Source organism: Podarcis muralis, chromosome 2, assembly GCF_964188315.1.
Source record: "Podarcis muralis chromosome 2, rPodMur119.hap1.1, whole genome shotgun sequence".
In the NCBI taxonomy this organism is placed as follows: domain Eukaryota; kingdom Metazoa; phylum Chordata; class Lepidosauria; order Squamata; family Lacertidae; genus Podarcis; species Podarcis muralis.
Window position 1 is genome coordinate 99,536,310 of NC_135656.1, and position 19,609 is coordinate 99,555,918.

General features: G+C 47.0%; 1 protein-coding gene across 7 annotated transcripts in view; it reads left to right on the top strand.

Moving 5' to 3' along the window:
• The window catches only part of ADAMTS9 (ADAM metallopeptidase with thrombospondin type 1 motif 9), a 136,751-nt gene that overhangs the window by 5,110 nt on the left and 112,032 nt on the right, over nucleotides 1-19,609 (top strand). For all 7 annotated transcript variants that reach the window (XR_003705384.2, XM_028719490.2, XM_028719491.2 and 4 more), the window contains exon 3: nucleotides 25-187. Coding sequence is in view for 6 of the 7 variants with exons in the window: in XM_028719490.2 (XP_028575323.2) it covers nucleotides 25-187 (163 nt within the window). In the remaining variant the exon portion in view is untranslated. The remainder of the gene's footprint in view (nucleotides 1-24; nucleotides 188-19,609) is intronic.

Sequence of the window (19,609 nt, forward strand, 5' to 3'; positions counted from 1 at the left end):
TGTGTTATTTTCATTCCTTCTCAGCTCGGCACGTTCAGGTCTCATGATGGAGAGTATTTTGTAGAGCCACTGATACCGCCTGACCAGCAAGAGTATGCAGAAGAGCACAAAAAGCCACACGTGGTCTACAGACACAGCGTACCTCCGACAGCCGTGCCAAGGGACAAGCAGACTTGCGACACTTCAGGTAATCCCATATTTTGCTTTCCCCTGACCTTTAGCATTGAGTTTGCAGGAGGTAAGAATAATTTTGAAACCATCCAAGATAGCCCACGAGGATTGGAATCCTAAATCGGGGATGAAGAATTGATGGATGTGATCTGCTTACTTTCTAAGAATATCTCCCTGGAATGGATAACCTAGTCCCATTGCTCAGCTGAGTTTGCTTTGGGCTCTAGCATTATTGATTGCCCCAAGGCAAAGCTCAGCTCCTTTCAGGTCCGCCTTTCATCTCTTGTGCTTGAATTTTCCCTTTTTGTTTCACACTGCTTGTGGAGCTGTGCCCCCTTTCTCCTTCAAACTACAAGGGCACAATATTGCATGAAACTCACTCCATAATGCAGGAGGCAGGAGGGAAGGGGAGAGCTCCTCCGGCCTTCTCTCTCATAGTGTTTGTGCACAAATACATTTACTTATAATGTAAGTAAGGGATGCGGGTGGTGCTGTGGTCTAAACCATTGAGCCTCTTGGGCTTGCCGATCAGAAGGTTGGCGGTTCGAATCCACATAACAGGGTGAGCTCCCCTTGCTCTGTCCAAGCTCCTGCCTACCTAGCAGTTTGAAAGCACACCGGTGCAAGTAGATAAATAGGTACCGCTGTGGCAGGAAGGTAAACAGTGTTTCCATGTGCTCTGGTTTCTGTCACCGTGTTCTGTTGCGCCAGAAGCGGTTTCGTCACGCTGGTCACATGAACCGGAAAGCTGTCTGTGGAAAAACGCCGGCTCCCTCGGCCTGAAAGCAAAATGAACGCCACAACCCCATAGTCGCCTTTGACTGGACTTAACCGTCCAGGGGTCTTTTACCTTTACCTTACATTTACTTATAAGAATAAATACATAAATAAATTTATTTATGACCTTTGGGGTCCCTTCCAACTTTACAACTGTATGATACATGCTTAAAACTGAAGATACAGTTAATGCACTGCAGGCTGGCGTTGCTACTTTCATTAACATAAGAACGTAAGGAGAGCCCTGCTTCCAACAGTGGAGATAGATCATAGCCATGGTGGACTCTTGATAACCTTACTTTCTTTTGCCTTTTGTTCTTACATCTCTGCTGGCTCTTCCAAGATTTAGCTTCCCTGGATGTCACTGAGTTCTAGTATTAGGTAAAGGTCCATTTTCTTCACACCATGCATAATCTTATACAGTGGTACCTCGGGTTACATACACTTCAGGTTATATACAGGTTACACACTCTGCTTCAGGTTAAGAACTTTGCTTCAGTATAAGAACAGAAATCGGGCTCCAGTGGTGGGAGGCCCCATTAGCTAAAGTGGTGCTTCAGGTTAAGAACAGTTTCAGGTTAAGGACGGACCTCCGGAACGAATTAAGTACTTAACCCGAGGTACCACTGTATACTGATTTGGAAGACAAGAGCTGAGAGTAAGATTACCACTTAATGATACAGGCCTATAGAACCTTGCAAAACATCTCAGATGAGACCTCTTGGTCACAGGCTGATGTTGATCACTAAAACGACACTCCAGGAGAAACGCCCTGCTCCACTCTCCACTCCCATCTCACACACTTCACCAGCATCTGGCGTAAATATCCATAGTGGGTTTGCATGTGGGGAACCATCCACCGCTGTGCCAGGAGACAACTACAATGTTCCCGCCAGTTGCCTCATTGCAATACATCCGCGCGTTTATGAGAGAGGCATGAAGAGACATATTTGCCTAAAACACATGTATGGATTTTTGTGTGTGTGTCCACATATATTTGGGGAGCAGGGATGCCATTGACTTATGTTGCGCTTTGCTGTCATTATAGAATCCTTGAACCCCCTGCAATGCAGGAATATGCAACTGTCTCATACAAGGGTTGAACCATGGCATGATCAGCACAAACGCTCTCTGTCTATAACTGGATTCCCCCTGCCCCAACTTCAACACAACATGTCTTTTTCTCTCTGTGCGTCTGTTTGCATCCAATACAGTGGTACCTCGAGTTACATACGCTTCAGGTTACATACGCTTCAGGTTACAGACTCCGCTAACCCAGAAATAGTGCTTCAGGTTAAGAACTTTGCTTCAGAAATCATACTCTGGCGGCAGGGCGGCAGCAGGAGGCCCCATTAGCTAAAGTGGTGCTTCAGGTTAAGAACAGTTTCAGGTTAAGAACGGACCTCCGGAACAAATTACAGTGGTACCTCAGGTTAAGTACTTAATTCGTTCCAGAGGTCTGTTCTTAACCTGAAACTGTTCTTAACCTGAAGCATCACTTTATCTAATGGGGCCTCCTGCTGCCGCCACGCCGCCGGAGCCCGATTTCTGTTCTTATCCTGAAGCAAAGTTCTTAAGCTGAAGCACTATTTCTGGGTTAGCGGAGTCTGTAACCTGAAGCGTATGTAACCCGAGATACCACTGTAATTTACTTCTTACTGTCCCTGTATTCCAACTGCCTGGGTGCATTTCGGCCTAGTGCACCAGCATGGCATGCAGGAGAGAGGCAACCCGGAACAGGAGAGATTTGGGAGCTGTGAGGTGTTCGGAGACACAAACTACAGTCACCGGGATTATTTGGCGAGGAAGCCATGACTCTCAATGCTGAATAAGCGCTTTAAATATGCGCTTCTGCAGAATGAATACTGAACCTGAAACCCCCAGTGCTGGTCCTCACACTGAGTAGGATTGTGTCAGAATTTTGCCTGTGAAATAACTTAAGTCTCTCTTGTTCCAGGTCCCCTCTCTTCTGCTCCAGGTGCCATCTTTGATTGCTATTCGTAACACGATTCCAGCTTGTCAAATACCATGCTGGGGGTGGTCAGGCAAACCTCTCACATATTTAAATGCCACATGGAGGGGGTGGCTGTTCCCTGAGACTGCTCACCACACCTGCCTGTAGCAGCGTGTTTGGCGAGCGGGTAAAGAGGTCCCCTGCGCGTGTACTAGCTATGCACATAAAACAACCTTTTGCAAGGGTCTTTCTGGGTCCTACAGAAGAAGCCCTGTTTGCATACATGTCTCAGGTCCTTTGTGCTCACTGAGCATGGAAGTGAAAAGCATGACTGGCAGATGAATCAGTGGCCAGGGAGGGCGCTATCCCTTGACCTCAAACATGTTTAAGATGCGCAAAGGGGTTTGTTTATATGCAACGATGCTACCGTATTGGCCCAAATATAAGCCGCACTCCCCCCCCCCCAAAATTCCGACAGTGAAAAGTTAAAGTGTGGCTTATATTCGCGGGCTTATGATATCGCTGCTAAAACAGCCTAGGATGCCACCACGAGGGCTGTTGGGGGTGCAGGACAATGGTGCCCACCTCGTCCACCGCTCCCAAGCCTCCCCCGAGCCGTCAGAGCGAAGAGGGGGAGGCCGCGGGCAAAGTGGGCGGGAGCGCGGGGCAGTGGCGCACAAACTGCCCACTGCTCCCAAGCCTTGTAACTGCTGCTGGAGCCCTAGCAAACGGGGTGGCGGATTGCTGGTGGCCGGCCGCCAGTGCCGCCGCTTCCCGCTGTGGGCCTCTGCTGTCGGGGGGGTGGGGGTGTGCCCGCCCAGTGCCAGGAGCGGTGGGATGGCGAGTGCCGGCGGGGGCTGCCGGGCTGCCACTGCCATGCGATCCCCCTCTGCCTGTCCCGCCGCTGTTAACGTAGCAGGGGACGCCTACCTGGTGCTGTGTGAGGCGAGCTGTGCCCTCCACAGAACGTCTCTTGCCCAGTCGGCCCCCACTGCTGCTGTTAGGGCCCACCCAGCATGGAGGGGGCAGCTGGCGGCGGGTTGCAGGTGCCCGGGTGGGCCACCTCCCCCAGCTGCACTGTGTAAGGCTGGCACTTTGGAGGAGTGTTGGGGCCTCTTCCGCAGGCCCCCTCATTTCCCAGTGCGCCATGTTGGTCCTATAGTGCCACAATTTTTTGCTTGGACCATGTGGTCGCCGCCATGTGGTCATCTTATATTCGAGTATTGTCTTTTTCTCTCCCCCGCCCCCCGAATTTTAAAGGTTTGGTTTATATTTGGTTGCGGCTTATATTTGGGCCAATACAGTACAGTGGTGCCTCGCAAGACGAAAATAATCCGTTCCGCGAGTCTCTTCGTCTAGCGGTTTTTTCGTCTTGCGAAGCAACCCTATTAGCGGATTAGCGGTTTAGCGGCTATTAAAGGCTTAGCGGCTAAAAGGCTATTAGCGGCTTAGCGGCTAAAAGGCTATTAGCGGCTTAGGGGCTTAGGAAAAGGGGGGGAGCGAAAAAAATCGTAAGACTCGCAAGACGTTTCTGTCTTGCGAAGCAAGCCCATGGGGAAAATCGTCTTGCGAAGCGCATCGAAAAACGGAAAACCCTTTCGTATAGCGGGTTTTTCGTCTTGCGAGGCATTCGTCTTGCGGGGCACCACTGTACGTGAGAATATCACTAAGACGAAATGAAGCTGATCATTTGCCTTCACTATGAATGTTTGTGTTGCGGGGGGGGGGGGGCACACGTTTCCGCCTTTTTCTTAATGCAACTTGGTCACTTCTTTCTTACTTCCCATATTGTGCTGTATTTGCATCCCCACTCATTGAATTCAGCACCAATCCTTTTTAAAATCAAACCTAGCTCAATACATGGTTCAAGTTCAAGCTGATTGACAATTCTGAAAATGATTTAATTAATATCCATTTTATATGGTTGTACCCAGGAGATATACTCCAGGAGATAGGCACCTCCGGAAGCTGTGGGCATTTATAGATAATTTCAAATGAAGATAAACTTTTTTTAAAAAAAACTTTTTGTTTTTAATCATTTGTTACCCATTCCAATAGTCAAGTGGAATATTCTGGCATACAATTTCCCCCCTAGCAATTACTAGGGGGGAATGGGGGTGGGAGAGAACAGTTTGCCAATACAGAGTAAATAATTAAATAAGGGGGGGGAATCTATACTTGCACACCATTATTAACGTCTTTGTTATCGCATAAACAGAGAAAATAAAGTACATGATGTTCCTATGCTACAGGAAAAGGGTTAACAGCTGCCTCCACCGCTCTTGCAATTCTTATGAAACACTATCTTAATAATAAACATTGCTTTGATTCTTAAACCACTCTCAATACCTCTTTTCCAATATTTTTATATAGAACTTTACAAACCTGTAACGGAATCTATTTATGCCAACATTGTAAAGACACTTATTTCCCCCCAACTTACCATAGTTGCTTCCCACAGTTTCTCTTGTGATATTTTATGTATTAATATCCTGTGCCAGATGCCTGTGTGCTATTCCCCTTAGAGATGACGTTCATTGTTTTGATGTGCTTTTAAACGGTATTTGGCTCTCAAGGTCCAGGCATCTGCCACAGCACTCATCCCGAGCTAATTCTCTTTGTGTTGTGGGCAGGTAGTCTTTTGCCCAGGCTATCATCTTAATCATAGCTGCTTTGTTGTGGTTTTTCTATATCGTTAATCGTTCATGTTGATTGGTGTGTAGCGGGCTTGAAGCAGGAATTCATTTGATTCCAGTTTACTTAGCTGGGTTGACTGGAACTAGTAGTGCAAAAATTAGTATCAGGGGTAAAGCGAGCGAGTGAGGCAAAGCCAGGAGTTGTGTTAACATGTGAGAGGGCTGTGGGGAGTAAGCTTGCCAGCTCTGCTGTCCACTACTCGTTCCGATGGCCTGCCATGAGTTGGAAGCCGAAATCCTGGAGTAGGGATCTGCATAAGGAAAGCCCTGCAGGATCAGACCACAGGCCCATCTAGCTTCCTGTTCTTACAGCAGCCAAAGGAAGCTCACATGCTGGAGATGAGGGCAACAACATTCTCCCCTCTTGGGATTCCACCGCCCTCAAGCGCACAGGAGGCTCCTCATGTTAGAATCCTGATTTTTCCAGTTTGGGGACCTTCCACAAGTACATGGGGCTCCCCACTTCAGTCAACGCTCCTTCAGTTCATGGGGGAGGTAGGTGGAATAGTAGTGGGGGTGGAGTTAACACTCACCCCTCCCATGGAGCACCCACCCCATGTTACCGTATTTTTGCTCTATAAGACTCACTTTTCCCCTCCTAAAAAGTAAGGGGAAATGTGTGTGCGTCTTATGGAGCGAATGCAGGCTGCGCAGCTATCCCAGAAGCCAGAACAGCAAGAGGGTTCACTGCGCAGCGATTCCTCTCGCTGTTCTGGCTTCTGGGATTCAAAATATTTTTTTTCTTGTTTTCCTCTTCCAAAAACTAGGTGCGTCTTGTGGTCTGGTGCGTCTTATAGAGCGAAAAACACGGTAATTTAATACAGTGGTACCTTGGGTTACATACGCTTCAGGTTGCACACACTTCAGGTTACAGACTCTGCTAACCCAGAAATAGTACCTCGGGTTAAGAACTTTGCTTCAGGATGAGAACAGAAATCGTGCTCCGGCGGCAGTGGGAGGCCCCATTATCTAAAGTGGTGCTTCAGGTTAAGAACAGTTTCAGGTTAAGAACGGACCTCCAGAACGATTTAAGTTCTTAACCTGAGGTACCAGTGTACAGGAAAATTACGGCTGAAGAGAACTAGAGAAAGCATGAGAGGTGTCTTAATGGCAATCAGTAGGGCTGGGTGATATGGCAGTACAGTCATACTGGGGTTGAAGTAGCTTCGGGATAAGTATTTTCAGGTTGCGCGTTGCGGTGACCTGGAAGTAACGGAGCGCGTTACTTCTGGGTTTCGCCGCATGTGCAGACGGTCAAAATGACGTTGCGCATGCGCGGAAGCGGCAAATCGCAATGCGAGGGCGCGGGTTGTGTTCGCTTCTGGATGTGAACAGGGCTCCGGAACGGATCCCGTTCGCATCCAGAGGTACCACTGTAAATCGTCCAAAACCGGTCCATATTGTGATACCAGTTTCGTAATTTTTAATCTGGCAATATATCATGAATCGTGGTATGTGTGCTATGCAAAAATCACAATGCGGGGAAAACTGTGAAACCAGCCAGTGCTTCTCTTGATTCCTGCAGCCCCTTTTATCTCTGCCAGCTCAGCTCTCTCCTGCCAGGAAAAATCACGATGTGGGGAAAACCATGAAGCCAGCCATTGACTCTGCATAGCTCCATCCTTATTTCAGACATTGTGATATATCGATGTATCACAATGTTGAAAACCAGATATCGCCCAGCCAGGACTGGATTTAGGTTTGATGAGGCCCTAAGCTACTGAAGGTAATGGGGCCCTTAATATGTCCAGCTGTCCTTTGTCAACAACAAATCGTCGCTGCTTTTCGTGTTGAATATATGCTATATGGACCATGCAAGCAGTCAATGCAGAATGTAGGCACCCTATATATAGAAATGAGCAAACCAGTGATATTTTAGGGAGCAGGCTAGCAGGCAGGGCCCATTACTTACATCATAAGTAAGTATACCTGAAGGAGCGTCTCCACCCCCATCGTTCAGCCCGGATACTGAGATCCAGCGCTGAGGGCCTTCTGGCGGTTCCCTCGCTGCGAGAAGTGAGCTTACAGGGAACCAGACAAAGGGCCTTCTCAGTAGTGGCACCCACCCTGTGGAACACCCTCCCTTCAGATGTGAAGGAAATAAGCAGCTATCCTATCTTTAAAAGACATCTGAAGGCAGCCCTGTTTAGGGAAGTTTTTAATATTTAATGGTGTACACTTGATTGGGAGCCGCCCAGAGTGGCTGGGGAGACTCAGCCAGATGGGCAGGGTATAAATAATAGATGATGATGATGATGATGATGATGATGATGATTAGAGCCTACACAACACAAAACACTTGCTGTATGTGGGTTTTATTTTATTTGTTTTTTATCTTATATTTTGGAAATGTACATCCAATGTTTTTTTCCCTTTAATTTTATCTTGGGGCCCCTATTAGCAACACTCGCCTAGAGGTGTAAGAAGGGCTGACTTCTCAAGAGAACGGTACCTCTGACAAGGCTTTTTATTGTTTGTTCTTCCAAAGGTTGCTGCTGGACTATGCCCCTCTGGTTTCTCTCTTCCAGCTGTCTCTGCTCCCTTCTTGGAGATCAGATGCTGGAGACTCAGAACAGTTGGAAGGAACCATGGGATCTGGCACATTTGATCAGCAACCCTTGGGAGAGTGGATCAGCAGAGCATGGATTCCGCTGAATCAAAGGTAGTTGGAGGGACCCTGAAAAAAAAAAAACTTGTTTGGGGATCCTCCATTCTTTCACCCATCCAGTGGTCCACACATCTGGGGAGGATAATGAGGGCCATCTTCTAACTAGCCTCACATTGCTTGGCTTTCTTTAGTAACCCCAGGGAAGACTCAACCATTTTGTTCGTTACTTGACTGAAGATTCAGTAGGATAAGGTTCAGATCCATAGCTGGGTGGTAGTGCATCTGTTTGGCATGCAGAAGGTCCCAGATCGCCAGAGAGAATGCCTGAATCCATGGAGAGCTGCTGCCATTCAGTGCAGGCAGTGCTGAGCTAGGACAGTGGTCTGACTTGGTACAAGGCAGCTTCCTATGTTCTTACATTCCCTCTTCTCCAGAAGATGCCTGCATTGCCATTCATTATTTCCTATGATCCTCGCAGTGTATCTTCTTGTGCTGGTGTCAACCGCCTTGAAGATGTATGGGAGGCAGTGTGCTCCTTTGCTCATACTCCCCTGCTCTGACCTTTCTATTTGGAGAGAGTGGCTTGCCATCAAAAGAGGAGTGGGGGGCTGGCAGGGGCTATTGTCAGCTTCATCATTGCAACTTGGCTCGCCCCGGTCCTTTTGTGCGGGCCGACTCCATCAGTCACAGTTGCCAGCCAACCAGAGAGAAAAGAAATAATCTTGTGGAGTCTTTGAAGCTCAGCTGTATTCCAGAGGGATGCTTGGGTTAGCTTTTACAGCATTACTGGAGCAAACAGTTGCATAAACACCACAACTTTTGCAGCAAAGGGGTGAAGTGGCTCGAGGATAAAAACGGCAAAACTTGCGGAGAGATCTGCAAGCCGCATTCTTAATAGCTAAGCTCTGTGAGACGGGGAAGAGCTTAGTGTAGCTTAACTGGAAATGAGGGTTTCTGAGTACCAGTATCCAGTAAATATTTCTTAAACGCGATGATTATTTAGATGGTGTATAAGAACAGGGACCTTGCAAGGGAAATTAGTCTTTGTTTGGAACACCACCTGCACTCAAGAAATTATTTCGCTTTGCCTCTTCTTCCAGGGGTCTGTGAAACACCACGTCCTGGTGAATTTCCCATGACTCACACAAAATCACTGATCACATTCCCAATCCTCCCGGCCGAACTCCCTCCCTCCCTCCCCCCCTTCCTTCCTCTCCTCTCATGCATGGCTTAACAGGCCATTTCCTGATTCCTTCCAACACGTGTCTCAGTGGAACACTTCATCCATCCCTCCTCCCCAATGTTGTCAGAATCCCAGGTATGCCACACAGCAAGCCTGGGAGGGGGCTGGGCAATAGGGACATAGAGGGAATGGGCAGGAGACATCGCAGAACTTCTGATCTCCTGCTGCACTGGGAGATCTAAAGGCATGTATATGTTCTCTGGCTTTCAACCCAACAACCCTGGTTTGAGAGAAAGCTTATACGCAAGAGAGCTGGCCAAACATTGAAATGAATGGTTAAAGTCACTTGTGTGAGATCGCCATTTGTGCATCACAGTGATTGTGGAGCTTGAGATTGGGCTAAGGGGCCAAGGTCCAGAGAAGCCAATAGCGTACATGCCAGATATAGGGAGCTTTTCTTTACCAGAGTCAGGCCGTTGGCTCAGTACTGGAGAGCCATTACTGAGCGTGGAAGGCCAATGTGTCCAACTTAGTCTAAGGCAGCTCCCTATGAAACAACAGGGAGCTGGTTGGCCAGTCAGTGTTGTAGACTTCCACGCTCAGTAATGGCTCTCCAGGGATTTAGAAAGGAGTGCTTTACAGCCTGGGGAGACCTGGTATTCAACCAAGGACGCCCTAACGTTGAGCTACAGCCTCATCCTGAAAGGTGTGCTTTCCTAGCTTGTCCTCAGAATGCCAGAGATTGAATCTGAGGCCTTGTGGATGCTCTGCCACTGAACCACAACTCTTGCCACATTTTAAAAAACTGTGTGGTGTTCAGCTTCAGCAGGTCTTGCTGAAATGTTAAGCAGTCCCCCCTCCCCCAGTTCCATGCACCTTCAACCTTGACCGAAAAGGATAGGCTATTTAAACGGGATTGTGATGCAGAAGGGTCAAGACGGCAGCACCAGTGTGCAGGGTTTTGTGTCGCTTAGCGCTCCTCTAATCAGAGGCAACTTCGAGTGCTTTCTCTGCTGGCGTGTGCCAGCATCCCTGTTGAGTTGGCCTTTCAGATCCCAGCTTCAAATAACATTTGATCTAAACATTTCCAGTTATTGTGGGGAGGGGATGTGGGCAGGGAAGCGAAGGAAGAAGGAGGGACTGGGAACTTAAAAATAATCTTTAATAAAGAAAGGAAGCACTGCAGAACTCGGGAGCCTCGTCTTTCCTGTGAGCCACGGAGGAGGGTGGGCTTGAGAATGAGGCGGAGGAAAAAAATAAATTGGCTCAATAGTTCAGATGCTCGCTTGACTTGTGGGAGAGGAGGAGGAGGTGGAGAATAGTTTCAAGGGCAGGAGGTGTGACCCTTTGGAGCGGAAAAGGTCATAAAATGCTACCGAGTCATGCTGTTGTAAAATGCCGGATGCTCGTTTCATAACACTCTCATCGTTCCTGGTTATGAGTTCTGCACGTATTTTCTTACAATGTGTCTCAAGTATTCCGTGCCGGGAAAGCGACGTCACTCATCTGTTCTGCATACAGAGGGACCCTGGCACTTCCAGGTAGGGCTGTGGAGGAACCATACCTCATACCCTGGGGAGCCACTGCCAGTCAGCATAGACTAGATGTCCTGATGGCAGCATCCACTGTTCTTAGATTTTTATACTACTGGTGGTTTCCCCCCCTCCAAATCTACCTAGAGGAAAGACATTATGGCCTGGTGCACCCTTGGCTTTCTAGTTCCTAGTGGATGATACCTGTTGTCATTATGGTCCAACTGTTTTCCAGAATGGCAGGATGCCCTAAAATCTAGCATATACTGTCCAAATGTGGACCACGAAATCAGAGTTTGATAAGCCAAGATGTGCACTAGCTTCACGTACAGCTTCTTTACAGCTCCCTTTCCACATACAAGCCACAGTTAACTATAGTTTCCTGTTACATCTGAACCAGGTCAATGGCTACCAAACAAGGCAAGGTGTTGTCGTATGAAATTGGTTTTCTGATCCTTGATAGTTGTATCCAGTTGGCATTCCTTCACTGGCAGAAAGCTTTTGCCACCGGTAGAGGATTCCATCAGCGGAACAGAAAGGGAGGTGATGTTTGGCAATAGCCCCTTTATACACCCTGCAGCCCCCTGCAACCCATACCATACTTCTTTGGTGGCTCCCCCCAAACCTCTGGAGCAGATTTGGGGGAGTTCAAAGGGAAAGGGGATTCTTGGCTCCTCCCCATTCCACTGACGGAAGCCAAAGAGCCTTACCAGTTGCTGGAAACCACAGGAAGGGAGAGTGCTGTTGTGCCTGAATCATGCTTGCTGTTTTCCCACATGCAACTGTTCATCCACTGTGAGAACAGGATAGTGGACCATATGCTCTTCTTAATATTCTTCTGTTACTTGCTCAAAGTTGATAGGCATTGCAATTCAAATGGTGTGTGTGAGCCGTGTCTTGTGATGGATTCTGCAGGGTGGGACTTACCCCAATATTTTATTCAAGTTGGCAGCCCTGAATATATACATTTGTATTCTGCTGCATAACAAAAAGTTTTCTGGGCTGTTTACAATAAATAATTAAAACAACAACAACAATGAACTGCAGCAAGTCCACAACTTAGGCACATTTAACTTGTGTGCCTTCAGCTTTATGCGCTTGGCAAAGAATAAAAATAACAACAAGAAAGGAGGGCAGGGTTCCAGGAAAAATGACTTGGGCAATCCCAACCACCATTGAACCCGATGGGTTTTAACTATGCACGATTTCGGCTTTAGGTGCAAACCCCAGAATGTAACCCTCACGTAAGTTGCATCTTACTGTACAAAGTGAAAAAGATCAAACAATTAGAAAAGGGGGGGGGCAATCCCACATAAATAACAACAATACAGAACTTGTCACATACCCAAAATTAAAAACAGATTTGCTATGTTTACGATATAGCAACACTGAAGAGTTAGAATCCAGAATAAAACCCAGGCAGAGTTGAAATGAAATGAAATAACGTACTGGGACTAAGCAGCAAAGGCTTGGGAACATAAATGTCACCTTAATAGTCACTGAACATTAATAATGATGGAGTTTGGCTAAGCTCAGAAGGGGTCATATCCCCACAATAAGTGTTCCATCACAGACAAGGTCCTCCCTGTCACTGCTGCCACCAACCAAACTTCCAAAGGTTGTGACACAACCAAGAAGGCCTCATAAACTTTGTAACATTCATACAAGGCAATTAGGGAAAAAAGAGCTCCTTCAGGGTTGTTGTTGTTTTAAAAAAGAACAGAGGCCCACATTACCTAGATTATTTAAAAGGACTGAGTGAACAAATAGCTCTTCACTTGATGCCAGTAGGGTCACAAATATGGCTCCAGGAGAGCTTCCCAGGAAGGCTGTTTTATAACTGAGGTGCCACCACTGAAAAGTTCCTGTCCCTGGTGGTTACCTGCTTCACTTCAGCCATAGAGGGCATCCAAAGAGGATTTTAAGGTTCTGGTAGTCCAAGGGCCTTTCTGTAGAGAGGTTTGGGGGAAATAAGCTGGACTAGTGGGTGACTAGGTGACACAGGATCAGTATGCTACAAGCAGTATTTAAATTTGTTGTGGAAGCGCTGAGGAGGGAACCCATGAGCCATTGAGTACAGTCACACCCCCACTTCTGAGGTAACTTTAGTGGTAGGTATTCCCCTTTCTCAGGGGTTTCTCTAGTACAGGCATAGGCAAACGCGGCCCTCCAGATGTTTTTTGGGACTACAATTCCCATCATCCCTGACCACTGGTCCTGTTAGCTAGGGATCATGGGAGTTATAGTTCAAAAACACTGGAGGGCCGAATTTGCCTGTGGCTGCACTAGTACAAGAGGAGGGTCATAGGTCAGTAGAGTGCTACACATCCTTTGTATGTATGATGCCCCATGTTGAAGCCCCAGATATCTCTAGTCAGTAATAATGGGCTTGCATGAGAGATACAAGACACAGAAAGTCCTGCTCAGCTCCTCATTACAAAACCTATGGCTGGTGTTCAGAAACTTGTAGATTGCGAATGAGTCAGCCAGTGTCAAGGGGAGGGGGGGGAGTGTCAGGGAAAACTAGCCTTAGGAACAATTCTCTGCCGGCCTTCCTTACCAAACGAAGTGCGGAATACCTATGGAATACCTTCATATGTGATTGTTGTCACGTTTGCAAGTACCTTGCAATCTCAAGCTGCTTCTCTGTCTTGATCGATTGATTTTATTTTCCAATTTTGCATGCTCTCTTCCTTTTTTTTTTATTGCATTCAGAGGCTGTATTTTTAATTAGCTGTTTCTGGTATTTCCTTCTCAATGTCATGAATGGTTTTAAACTCTTGTTTTCTTATCAGTTGACCTTTCCTTGGGCTTACTCGGTTTCCTTCCTGGCCTCACCTTAACGATTCCCAACCACCCCCACCCCCCAAAAAAGAAATGTAATCCAAGTTGCCCTCATCATCGTGGGCCACACCACTTCCCCCTTGACCTTTGTTTGGGATTGCGGCGGGGTCTGCCTCTGGCTGCAGCAACTGATAAGGGTGGATTTCTCATATGTCAAAATGGGAAATGAAAGCAGTTGTCTGGGGCCAACTTTTCCTCCTTTTTTCCAAGTGGAATGTGAGGCGCCTTGCACTTCTTGTGCCTTTTAAAGCAGCTGTGGTGAGGGCAGGGATTGCAACAGATTAGATCTGAGGTCAATTTCAATCCTGATGTGTCATAGTTCCACAAAGGCTTGACCGCTCCAGCGACCTAACGCTGCTCGTTTCGTTTGTGGCTAGGAAAGGTGACCAGAGACCTCGCCTCCTTGAGAAGAGGTAAAGGGGTTGTAATCAAGGAAGGAAAGGACTTCCGCCGGTGGCAAGAAGCTGAAATGGTTCTCAGCACAGTGCCAGCCTCTGGGAGAATATATAGGATCTGACGCCAAAGTCTTTCTTCGCCTCTCAGCAGTGGCTGATAAGGTGGAGGGGAGACCAAAAGTAAGGGCTTAGTCTGAGATCCTTTTTCTCTTCTGCACTTCCATGAACCCTCTTCACTGAGGCTTCACTGGAGAAATCAGCTGGCAGATTTCAGGATATGTGTGTGTGTCGGATGTGGTTTGCAATCCAAATGGCATTTGATTGAAAGAAGCAAAAATCGGGGGAGGTGGGGCGGTAAAGATGTAATTCCACTTAGGTTCCACCTAAATGATATTTTTCAAAAAAAATTATTTGATTTTAAACAATGTAAACAAATTACAAACAACAATTTAGAGTCCAAATATTGAGATTACAGTACTCTGATTCTCCTGACTTCCCCCAATCCCTTCCCTGGGTCCTAATAATAATGTTTACAACTGCATTTCAACATTAATCCAATTTTTTATCCTTCTAACTTATCTATCCTTTCTGTTACTTTACAAGTGTGGTTAAAATCCTGTCGATGTTTTAACTTGCTTGCAGTGGTCTCTTAAGTAAATCATAAACTTTCCCCATTCTTTTTTAAAGTTTTTGTCTTCTTGATTTCTGAGCATCCCAGTTAATTTTGCCATTTCGGCATAGCCCATCAGCTTGGTTTGCCATTCTTCTCTAGTCAGGGTTGTTTCTTCCTTTCATTTCTGGGCTAGTAGCATCTGTGCGGCTGTTGTCGCATCCATGAATTTTCTGGTCCTTTGGTACCTGTAATTCCAAATAAAAAGGCTTCTGGTTTTTTCCGCAAAAGTTATTTTAAACATTTTTTTCAATTCATTATATATCATCTCCCCCCAAAAAATAAAATTACTCTACACGTCCACTGTTTTGTCACCTCTCTCTTTCCTCCCCCAATATAAACTTGGATGCAGTGGGGCGGGAAAAGTAGACTGTATTCAGAGATCCCTCTAATTCCTGGATCCAGCAAGAGTTACAATCTAATCAAGGCTTCTGATTCTTGGAATAGGCAGGCTAGCCTGCTGTTGAGGTGTAAGGGGAACCAAGGAAGGGGCTCTGTGGGAGACGGCAAATGGGTGAGGCCTTTCCCTCAACTCGCGGATATTCAGAAGGGCAAAAGCCAGAGTTTGGAGTGGAGAGATTACAGTGGTGTGACCTAGAAGCAAAGCAGCAGGCAGAGAGAGAGAGAGAGAGAGAGAGAGCGAGCCATGCCAGATTTCTGCTTGAATCCAAGGAGAAACAAGACCCTTTTGGGGTGTTCATGCTGTGAACCCCTCCATCGTGGGCTCAAGATCTATATATGTGTAGGTAAAGGTAAAGGTACCCCTGCCTGTATGGGCCAGTCTTGACAGACTCTAGGGTTGTGCGCCCATCTCACTCAAGAGGCCAGGGGCCAGCGCTGTCCGGAGACACTTCCGGGTCACATGGCCAGTGTGACATCGCTGCTCTGGCGAGCCAGAGCCGCACACGGAAACGCCGTTTACCTTCCCGCTAGTAAGCGGTCCCTATTTATCTACTTGCACCCGGGGGTGCTTTCGAACTGCTAGGTTGGCAGGCGCTGGGACCGAGCAGCGGGAGCGCACCCCGCTGCGGGGATTCGAACCGCCGTCCTTTCGATCGGCAAGCCCTAGGCGCTGAGGCTTTTACCCACAGCGCCACCCGCGTCCCTCCCAATATATGTGTAAGTAAACCATATATCCTAAAGACACTGCAGTCTCCGCTGTGCCTTGTTCCAAAAGGAAGCACGGACTCCAGGGTAAAGGCCTGGAACCCCTGGAATCTCTCACTGCTCGGAGATGGGGTGGCGTGCAACACAAACGCTACCGCTTAGCGTCTTTGAGCGCATCCCCGTAGAAAGGATTTGGTGTAAATGCCTGAAATAAAGAAATAACAGTGAGAGGCGTGCTTGAGTGGAATCTTTCGAAAAGGACGTGGGGTTGCGGGGAGCGCTGGCATATTTCTTTCCAGCCTTGCCTTCATGAAATGCTATCAGTTTCAGAGTCCACTTTGAGAAAGCATCGACCTGAGTTGGCTGCCTTTGTTGGCTGTGTGCACTTGACTGGGCATAAGAAATGGAACTCTTCGCAAAAGCCCCCCGTGAAGTCAAGGTTGAAACACATTAGCAGAATATGAGGAGCTTGGGTTACTGCAACTCGTACTATGTAGCTGGGGGCATTTTTTCCCCCTTTTTTTAAATGCCAGTGGCAGTAGAGCTTTGGTTTCCACTATCTCCAGCCATAGCAGCTTTCATTAGTTTTAATCAAAGGGTCTTTTGAAATCATGGAAACTTATTTATAATGGGTGCATTTAGAGATAAGCTGAACTGAAAAGACACCTTTGTTGTTATGGGTGATCTAGGACTAGTTCCACCTAGCCAGGATTTTCAGAGTTGTGTGCCATGGTGCTGTCACCTCCTATAGTGCCCTTGAGTGATGGGAAGCGGGAAAATGCACTTCTTCCTTCCCTGATAAATCCATTTTGTGGCCTCCTGGCTTATACTGGCACTGCATCCTCACCTGGAGGGAAGAGCTACACCTTGACATGACCTGAAGCATTCAGTTAGGCTACAGCCTTGACACTTCCTGTAGAGCGCCCAGATTAGGAAGAAATTCGACATTTGAAGGCAAACCTTCCTAATTTGCCTTTTCCAGTACAGTGGTACCTCGGGTTACAGACGCTCCAGGTTACAGACTCCGCTAACCGAAAATAGTACCTCGGGTACTTTGTCTGTTTTTCCTGCTGTGCCTTTGACTCTTAATTTTTTGTATGTCGCTTAGAGACTTTTTTCTTTGATATTAGGTAACTAACAAGTTACATTAAAACTACCATTATCATTAATTAATAGCAATAATAATTAATACTCTGGCATGCAGAATATTGCAGGTGAGAACTGCAGTGAACTTCTTGCAAAATCAACAAGGGTTCACCTAAGCGGGAGCGGGTGGTGCTGTGGTCTAAACCACCAAGCCTTGCTGATTGGAAGGTCAGCGGTTCGAATTCGCGCGATGGGGTGAGCTTCCGTTGCTCTGCCCTGGCTTCTGCCAATGTAGCAGTTCGAAAGCATGCCAGTGCAAGTAGAGAAATAGGTACCACTGTGGCGGGAAAGTAAACGGTGTTTCCATGCACTCTGGCTTCCGTCACTGTGTCCCGTTGCGCTAGAAGCGGTTTAGTCTTTCTGGCCACATGACCAGGAAAGCTGTCTGTGGACAAACGCCAGCTCCCTCGGCCTGAAAGCGAGATGAGCGCCCCAACCCCGTAGTCGCCTTTGACTGGACTTAACCGTCCAGGGGTCCTTTACCTTTAGGATCATAGAATCATAGAGTTGGAATAGACCACAAGGGCCATCGAGTCCAACCCCCTGCCAAGCAGGAAACACCATCAGAGCACTCCTGACATATGGTTGTCAAGCCTCTGCTTAAAGACCTCCAAAGAAGGAGACTCCACCACACTCCTTGGCAGCAAATTCCACTGTCGAACAGCTCTTACTGTCAGGAAGTTCTTCCTAATGTTTAGGTGGAATCTTCTTTCTTGTAGTTTGGATCCATTGCTCCGTGTCCGCTTCTCTGGAGCAGCAGAAAACAACCTTTCTCCCTCCTCTATATGACATCCTTTTATATATTTGAACATGGCTATCATATCACCCCTTAACCTCCTCTTCTCCAGGCTAAACATGTCCAGCTCCCTTAGCCGTTCCTCATAAGGCATCGTTTCCAGGCCTTTGACCATTTTGGTTGCCCTCCTCTGGACACGTTCCAGTTTGTCAGTGTCCTTCTTGAACTGTGGTGCCCAGAACTGGACACAGTACTCCAGGTGAGGTCTGACCAGAGCAGAATACAGTGGCACTATTACTTCCCTTGATCTAGATGCTATACTCCTATTGATGCAGCCCAGAATTGCATTGGCTTTTTTAGCTGCCGCGTCACACTGTTGGCTCATGTCAAGTTTGTGGTCAACCAAGACTCCTAGATCCTTTTCACATGTACTGCTCTCAGGCCAGGTGTCACCCATCTTGTATTTGTGCCTCTCATATTTTTTTTTGCCCAAGTGCAATACTTTACATTTCTCCCTACATGGTGCCCTCCAGAAGATGTTGGACTCCATCCAGCTCCCATCAGTCCCAGCCAGTGTGGTCAGGGACAGAGGGAGTTGGAGTGCACCGGTCAGAGAAATGCTGTGCTATGACAAGATACTTTCTACAGAGATACAAGATGCTTTCTACAGAGATGCAGACAAAGTTCTAATGGGCATCTGTTTGGGGCATCAACACAGTATATACAGTAACAGCTCGCTGCGGCTTACTGAGAGAACAGGGCCGTTGTGACAGGGAGGAAGGTGAGGTGCAGAAACACTGGCACCCTTTCCCTGCACCGACCTCCCCAATGCCTCCCCTTTCTCCCTGATTGTAAGCATCAGCGATCCACTTGCCAGAAAGCCAGCACAGCTTCCCTGCTGGATAGCAAGGGTAAAATCCCCCTTTCCAGTTTAGGTTTGCCTCCATTGACAGCTCTATAGATGTGTAGCTCCGTGGCAGGAACCCCATGTTGTTGTCTTGCACCCTCGCTTACATGACAGAATGTCTTGTATCGTGAGGTAAAATCTATTTTTGCTGTAGTCATACACAGCACCAACCAACACTGTTTCGGATTGTGCCAATTGCTTAAAACAACAACAACAAACAAACCTTTGTTTTTAGTTCATAACATGTGTAGCTGCCTGAAGGTATATTGGTTAACATTTGATCAGCTCTGCGAAGGCCTGTGAAATAATTAACTTCCTAGTTACTGAAAGGCTGGCTGAGAGTAGCTATAGAAACTGACCCCCCCCCCCCCAGTCTGTCATGAGCCTGAACTGGACTTGCGTCCATTGTCACATGTCCCATTAAATAGTGCAAAATGGTGTCTCTTCTGAAGGACACGTTATTGTGGAAACGAAGGGGATTAGAGTGACTCACCATAAGTGGTTGCCCTCTTTCAATTTCTCATTTTAGCATAACAATGCTTGTGGACACAGCGATTATGCATCGTGTAGCGTTGCCATATTGCCCGGAGAGCCAAATTTTTGCCGGGATTCTAGGCCTGCCACCTTGTGCCTGTTTGGGGCATTAGCTGCCTAGCCTGGATTCACATTTTCTTTTGTTACAAAATACATTTCTGTTTCAATGTTTTTTATGGAATTGTTATGTATTTTGAGCATGTGTGCTTATATTTGTTGTAATCAAGTTTTATAATTGTAAATGACTTAGAAGTCACTTGGACAGTTAAGCAGTATATAAATCTGTTGTTGTTGTTATCATTATCATTATTATTGGAACATAAATAAATTTATGATGTTATATACAGTG